General features: G+C 40.9%; 1 protein-coding gene across 1 annotated transcript in view; it reads left to right on the top strand.

Moving 5' to 3' along the window:
• The first annotated feature begins 1,366 nt into the window (after positions 1 to 1,366).
• The window catches only part of LOC123518543 (ralA-binding protein 1-A-like), an 18,642-nt gene continuing 13,157 nt past the window's right edge, over positions 1,367 to 6,851 (top strand). Inside the window, exons 1-2 of the mRNA XM_045279367.1 lie at positions 1,367 to 1,524; positions 2,729 to 2,912. Of these exons, the coding sequence (XP_045135302.1) occupies positions 2,831 to 2,912 (82 nt within the window). The 5' untranslated portion in view covers positions 1,367 to 1,524; positions 2,729 to 2,830. The remainder of the gene's footprint in view (positions 1,525 to 2,728; positions 2,913 to 6,851) is intronic.

The raw sequence follows: 6,851 nt of genomic DNA on the forward strand, positions 1-6,851 counted from the left end.
CAGAATCAAGCTACATCAGGAATATTTAACCATGAGATATGAAATGTTAGACTAGCAGCTGTATTCTGAGACCCTTTTGGCATATGGTAAGTGAAAGAAACAAATAATACTGGTCGACTTGGCTCTATGTAGGTTGCCTATTGCCTTTTTCAATATAAATTTCGGACAATCTTCACTCTCAAATGTAAAAGAAAGCTAGAACTAAGTGTATGGCCTTAGAAATACCTGAAGTAGATGAACGAAAGACATTGTAGAGGGTTGTAGTGAAGCTGCAGTAATGTTGACTGGCTGCCACTGCTTTGTTCTTGTCTTGGGGCTTGGCGATGTTGAAAATTGCCGGGAATATGGATCAAACACTTCATTTGTGTGTGTGTGTGTATGGGTTCTTTGGGGTGTGTATATGGGGATAGTGGTGTATATATTGGGTGTTTCTAGTAAGTTATTCGTGTGTTACGAGTATTTTGTGGTGTCGCTGGTGTTTTTACGTGTTTTGGGATAAATTTGAGTGTTTCAAGTGTTTTGGGTGCGTGTGGGCATGTTCTATATCTGTTTGTGGTGTTTGAGTGTGCTTTAGTGTGTTTACGAATGTGTTGGGTGTGTAAGAGGGTGTTTTTGAGTCTAGATGGTTGTGTGTGGATATTTCTGGGTGCGAACCAAGACTGAACAGTGAACAGTGAACACCCCGCCCACCACCAACACAAATACTGCAGACGGTGGTCTCTCCTGTCGGTCGGGAAGCCTTGTCTTTGTAACGGCGCTTCGATGACGATCTTTATTGTTGTTTTTCACTGATGCGTTTCCAATTTTCTAGACTTTTCCTTTGTCGTGCTGTCTTTTTCCACGTTGATTGATTGATAAGTTTTTTGTTGCATTAATAATAAAATACAACAAAGGAGGAGGATAGACCTTGCCTCCTAACCCTTGATTGGGCAAAGACTTAAGGTTAAGTATAAAAAATAAATAAATAGACAGTATACATAACAAGAATACAAGTCTCCATTTCTTCAACCATTTCTTCTTTGCTTAACCCATTTGACCGGTACCTGCAAGTTTGTGTTTGTGATGGCAGTGTGTATAGTATAAATGCCTATGACAACTATTCAGTGCTAAATCTATTGATAATAAGATACTATACCCATACAAATTTCACATATCGATTTATTGACTTAAGAGTGAGATTTGAAGGCATTTGTCCCAGACTTTTGGCTAACAATCAATCTGCAAAGGGACTGGCAAACAAGTGGACCTTTTCTTTTTTATATCTTATAGGTCTTAGCTGGCTTCCCCTCTTGCATAATGATAATAAAAAGAAAAAATATATATACATAGAGAGGAGTGATCTTGGGACACCTGTAGCACCAAGATCAGGAGGACATCACCACCGTCAGCAGGGCCAGTAGTAAACACGCCCCGTCAGATCCTGCTGCTCTCCTCGCTGCAATGTCCGCTGCTGCTGCTGCTGCTGCTGCCTCCTACACCTGCATCACCTCTCCCCTGCTGCTGGCCATTTGACAATTTTCACAGGTGAGGGCATGGTGAGAGAGTGAGTGTGTGGTGGTGTTGCTGGTGATGTTGGTGTTGCTGGGTCTGTGGTGTTGATCTGTCATTTCCAGTGTGTCATTTGGTATCAAGGTGAAGGTTTGACAGTTTCCCGCGGTGATGGAGTGAGTGTGTGGTGGTGCTGGTGGTGTTGGTGTGTCTGTGGTGTTGAGTGGTGTATTTCTTGGTGTGTCATTTCGTATCAAGGTGAAGGTTTGACAGTGTGTCCCGCGGTGATGGAGTGAGTGTGTGGTGTTGAGTGGTGTATTTCTTGGTGTGTCATTTCGTATCAAGGTGAAGGTTTGACAGTCTCCCGCGGTGATGGAGTGAGTGTGTGGTGCTGGTGGTGTTGCTGGCCCTATGGTGTTGAGTGGTGTATTTCTTCGTCTGTCATTTGGTATCAAGGTGAAGGGTTGACAGTGTCCCGTAGTGATGGAGTGAGTGTGTGGTGTTGCTGGCTTTGTGGTGTTGAGTGGTGTATTTCTCCGTCTGTCATTTGGTATCAAGGTGAAGGCTTAACAGTGTCCTGCGGTGATACAGTGAGTGTGTGGTGTTGCTGTGTCACGTAAAATGCTGTTTGGTGTTGATTGGCGTGTTTTCCTGTGTGTTATGTGGTGTTGAGGTGAGGGGGACAGTCTACCCCTTGGTGAGAGAGAGTGAGTATGTGGTGTTGGTGGTGTTGGTGTCCTGTGAGTGTGTGGTGTTGGTGGTGTTGGTGTCCAGGAAGTGTGTGGGGTTAGTGTCACGCTGATGGTGTTCTGGCTGTGGTATTAGAGCTGCTTCCTGTATGTCCTCCAGGGGCTAATCACTACACATTATTATTATTATTATTGTTGTTGTTAGTGGTGTTATTATTATTATTTTTAATTATTTCATTGACTGCAACAGAGAACATTACATAAATCTACAGGTACATGTTATATATATTTATAGACCATTTACTTATGCTACCTAAACTAACTTAACCTTACCTCACTCCATCTCATCCCCACCTCACCTCAGCTTACATAAATTAAACTAAAACCTCCCTTATAACTGCTGTACAGAAGAGCCAGAGTGGAACTATTAGCTTTGTTTATCCTACCTAACCTAACCTAGCCTAGTCTAACCTAAACCTACCCTATCCGACTCTACCCTACCCTACCCTACCCTACCTTAAACTAAACCCATCCTTATGACCCGTGTGCAGAAGAGCCAATGTGGAGTTAGTGCCTCGTCCACTAGACCGTCCACACACCTCTGCCTCTGATGCCACACTAACCTTCCCGCCGCCGCCGCTGCTGCCGCCGCCATGGATTTTGAGAGTCCCGATGTGGAGAAGGAGTTCCCCGGCCTCTATGCCTCCGAGTCTTCCCGCCGCAGCGATAGTGACTGTGAGTGGATGCTGTGTTGCTGTCTTATTTTGTGTTTTTATTTTATTTATTCAATTGGTTTATTTTATTATTTCTATTTGTTCTGTTTTTCTTTTTCTTTTTTTTCAGCTGCTGTCTTTTTGCTGTGTCTGCTGTTTTTGTTTGTTTTGTTTATTTTATTTTATTTGATTTTTATTCATTTATTTATTTTTTCATTTGCTGTGTTCTTGCTGTGTTTATTTATTTATTTTATTTTATGTTCTTGCTGTTTTTTTTATTTACCTTATTTAATTTTATTTATTTATTCATTCATTTATTCATTTATTTATTTTTGATGTGTGTCTTCTTTACTTATCTCTCTCTCTCTCTCTCTCTCTCTCTCTCTCTCTCTCTCTCTCTCTCTCTCTCTCTTTATTTATTATTATTATTTTTTCAGATTAAATTTGTTTCCCTTCCCTTCTTCATTAAAGGCAGGAAGGAGTGACAATTTCTTCATTATTTTTATTATTCATATTAGTGTTTTTTCCTTCTCTATTTCATTACAGGGTGAAAATAGTGATAATCTATACACTTTTTAATATATTCTGTAATTATTATTATTATTATTATTATTATTATTATTATTATTATTATTATTATTATTATTATTTATTGAAGGGAAGAATTAAATAACAGTCTATACATTGTCTATTACAGTCACCTCTTTGACTAGCCAGCCTCTACACACCTGATTCTCTCTCTCTCTCTCTCTCTCTCTCTCTCTCTCTCTCTCTCTCTCTCTCTCTCTCTCTCTCTCTCTCTCTCTCTCTCTCTCTCTCTCTCTCTCTCTCTCTCTCTCTCTCTCTCTCTCTCTCTCTCTCTCTTTATACCCACACACCTGACTCTCTCACTCTTCATACACTCTTGTTACACCTGACATACCTGACTTCCTCTCTGTCTACCCATGTTACACACCCCCACCCACACACACACACCTGACTCTACCCTCAATACCCCCCCAACACACACACCTGACTCTACCCTCATTACCCACCCCACACACACCTGACTCTACCCTCAATACCCCACTCATACACACACCTGACTTGTAATGGTGCCCCTGTCATCATTGTCAAACCCACACACACCTGACTCTGCTCTTGTTACTCCCACATACACACCTGACTTGTAATGCTCCCCTTTTCGTCATTGTTACACACACACACACACCTGACTCTGCTCTCGTTACCTCACCCACCCCCCACACACACACACCTGACTTGTTATGGTGCCCTTGTGATCATTGTTAAATCCACACACACCTGACTTTGCTCTCCGTTACCTCACACACACACAGCTGACTTGTTTTAAGTGTCTGTGCTGCATGTGGCTGTTTTTCTCCCCCTCACGTCACCTGCTGCATGTTCTTGTGATTGTCTGTATGTCGAACTCAGCAAAAACATCTGGGGCCTTTCGTGGGGGGAACAGCTGGGTCTTGGAATACACTACTGCTGCTGCTGCTGTCAACTCCCCCGATGTGTGTGCTGGCTGCTGTTCTCTCCACCCCCCCTCCCACTCTCTCTGCCTAAAGGGTCTCTGGTTCTGCCGTCAAATGTAAACGACTTTATTAATTTTTTCAGTCATGTTCGGTACGTTTGATATTTTTTTGATGTTTGTTATTTAATTTTTTCGCGTATTTTTTTGTATTTTGTCGAGTTTGGTTCCCGAGATGCGTTGTATTTTCACCTGCCTTTTTTTTTTTTTTTTTTTTTTTTTTTTTTTTTTATTTGTTTAGGTCTTGTATTTATTTATTTTTTTCCTTTTCTTTTCTCTTTTTGGCGTATTTTTACCAAGCCAGATTCTTCAGGCGCATTACATTCATCAATTCTGTTCGCCTTATCTACAAACGCTATGTATTTTCTTTCATTTTTCATATTTTTTTCTTTTTTTTTGTTCATGGTAATTTTTTGCGTATTTCCACCAAGCCAGAATCCTCAGACACATTATATTTCCCTATTTTATTTGCCGTATTTACAAACACTATGTATGTCTGAGAGTGTTGAGTGAAGTTAAATGTTGATAGGAGTGAAATAGTGAAGACTGTGGCCATTAATCTTCTGACCTCCATAGACCCTTGCTAATGTCAATAAAATGGTCTAATTGTACACAAATCTCAAGGTAAAAATGTGTCCCAGTATTGAAAGGGTTAAAATAATGAAGACTGGCCATTAATCTCCTGACCTCCTTAGACCCTTGCTAATGTCAATAAAATGGTCTAATGGTACACAAATCTCAAGGTAAAAATGTGTCCCAATACTGAAGGAGTTGAATTAGTGAAGACTGTGGCCATTAATCTCCTGACCTCCTTAGGCCCTTGCTAATGTCAGTAAAATGGTCCAATCATAGCCAAATATGTGTGTGTATGTGTGTGTGTGTGTCATGTTTCCTCCACTTGTGTATCTAGTTTATGGTATTCTTATTGTTCTGTAGTAAGTAGTGTGACTGTTCCTGTGTTCTTTATTCCCCTTGAGTGACCTTGCTCTGTGTTCTGTGTTGTAAGGTCCTCTCTCACTGATTTCTGGAGTATTATGTTACCTGTTGTCCTCTCCTGCCTTTTCTTCTCCTCTCTACTGTCCCATCTATATATTTCAATAGCATTCTCTTTTATCAATCTCTAGAGTATATTTAAGTTACCAGCCTGCCCTTTTATATATCTCTATGACCTGTAATCTCTTCTCAACCTGCTCAGTATATGTCAAACCTGCCCCCTTCTATATATTTCCATAGCCTGTTCTGTTTTACCAACCTATAAAATATTTAAGTTACCAGCCTGCCCCTTCTGTGTACCTCTGACCTGTAATCTCAATGGCCTGCAGGGTACATTAGCATCCTACCCCCTTCACTGTTCTTTTATCAACCTGTAGTCTTTTAAATTTACCAGCCTGTCCTTCCCTTTACCTCCAAAACCTGTAATCTCAATGGCCTGCAAGAGTTTGTTAGCATCCTACTCATGTCCTGCAGAGTATGTTGTGGCTATGTCCCTCACCTCACTCCCTCACCTTTTCCTTCACTCTGTCCTTCACCTCCTCACCCCCCAGTGCTGTGTCTGAGCTGTGGTGGTGTGTATGATGTTTTTCACACTGTGTCTTTCACCCCTAACAGTGTAAACCTGCAGTGTGTCAGTTGCCGCAGGTGATGTGTGCTTGCTGCTCTAATATGCATGATGCTCACTCTCGTAATATAGAACAGGTAAAGTAGATGTACTGTACTATTCAACTCTTGCACCCCTTCAGTACCTTGGCGTGTTTCCTTACTCATTCTGGTTACTCTTGGATTATTTTCTACAGCTTCATAATCTCATGTGGGGGTTTGAAATAGTGAAGGCTATGGTCATTACTCTTCTGACCTCCATACACCCTTGCTAATGTCAATAAAGTGCTCCAGTTGTAGCCAAAACTGTCTTAAAATGCCCTCAAAACATGCCAGACTGTCTTAAAAATGCCCTGAAAAAAAACATGAGTCTCCATATTCCCTCTGGTTACTATTTGGTGACTTTATACAGCTTCAGAAACTCATGTGGGGGTTAAAATAGTGAAGACTGTGGCCATTAATCTTCTGTCCTCCATAGACCCTTGCTAATGTCAATAAAATGGTCTAATCGTACACAAATCTCAAGGTAAATATGTGTCCCAGTACTGAAGTGTTAAAATAGTGAAGACTGTGGCCATTAATCTTCTACCCTCCATAGACCCTTGCTAATGTCAATAAAATGGTCTAATTGCACACAAATCTCAAGGTAAAAATGTGTCCCAGTACTGAATTGGTTAAAATAGTGAAGACTGTGGCCATTAATCTTCTACCCTCCATAGACCTATGCTAATGTCAATAAAATGGTCTAATCGTACACAAATCTCAAGGTAAAAATGTGTCCCAGTACTGAAGGGGTAACAGTTATGAATGTAGCTGTGTGTCTCTGCTGTC

The sequence above is a fragment of the Portunus trituberculatus genome, chromosome 6, assembly GCF_017591435.1.
Source record: "Portunus trituberculatus isolate SZX2019 chromosome 6, ASM1759143v1, whole genome shotgun sequence".
Taxonomy (NCBI): domain Eukaryota; kingdom Metazoa; phylum Arthropoda; class Malacostraca; order Decapoda; family Portunidae; genus Portunus; species Portunus trituberculatus.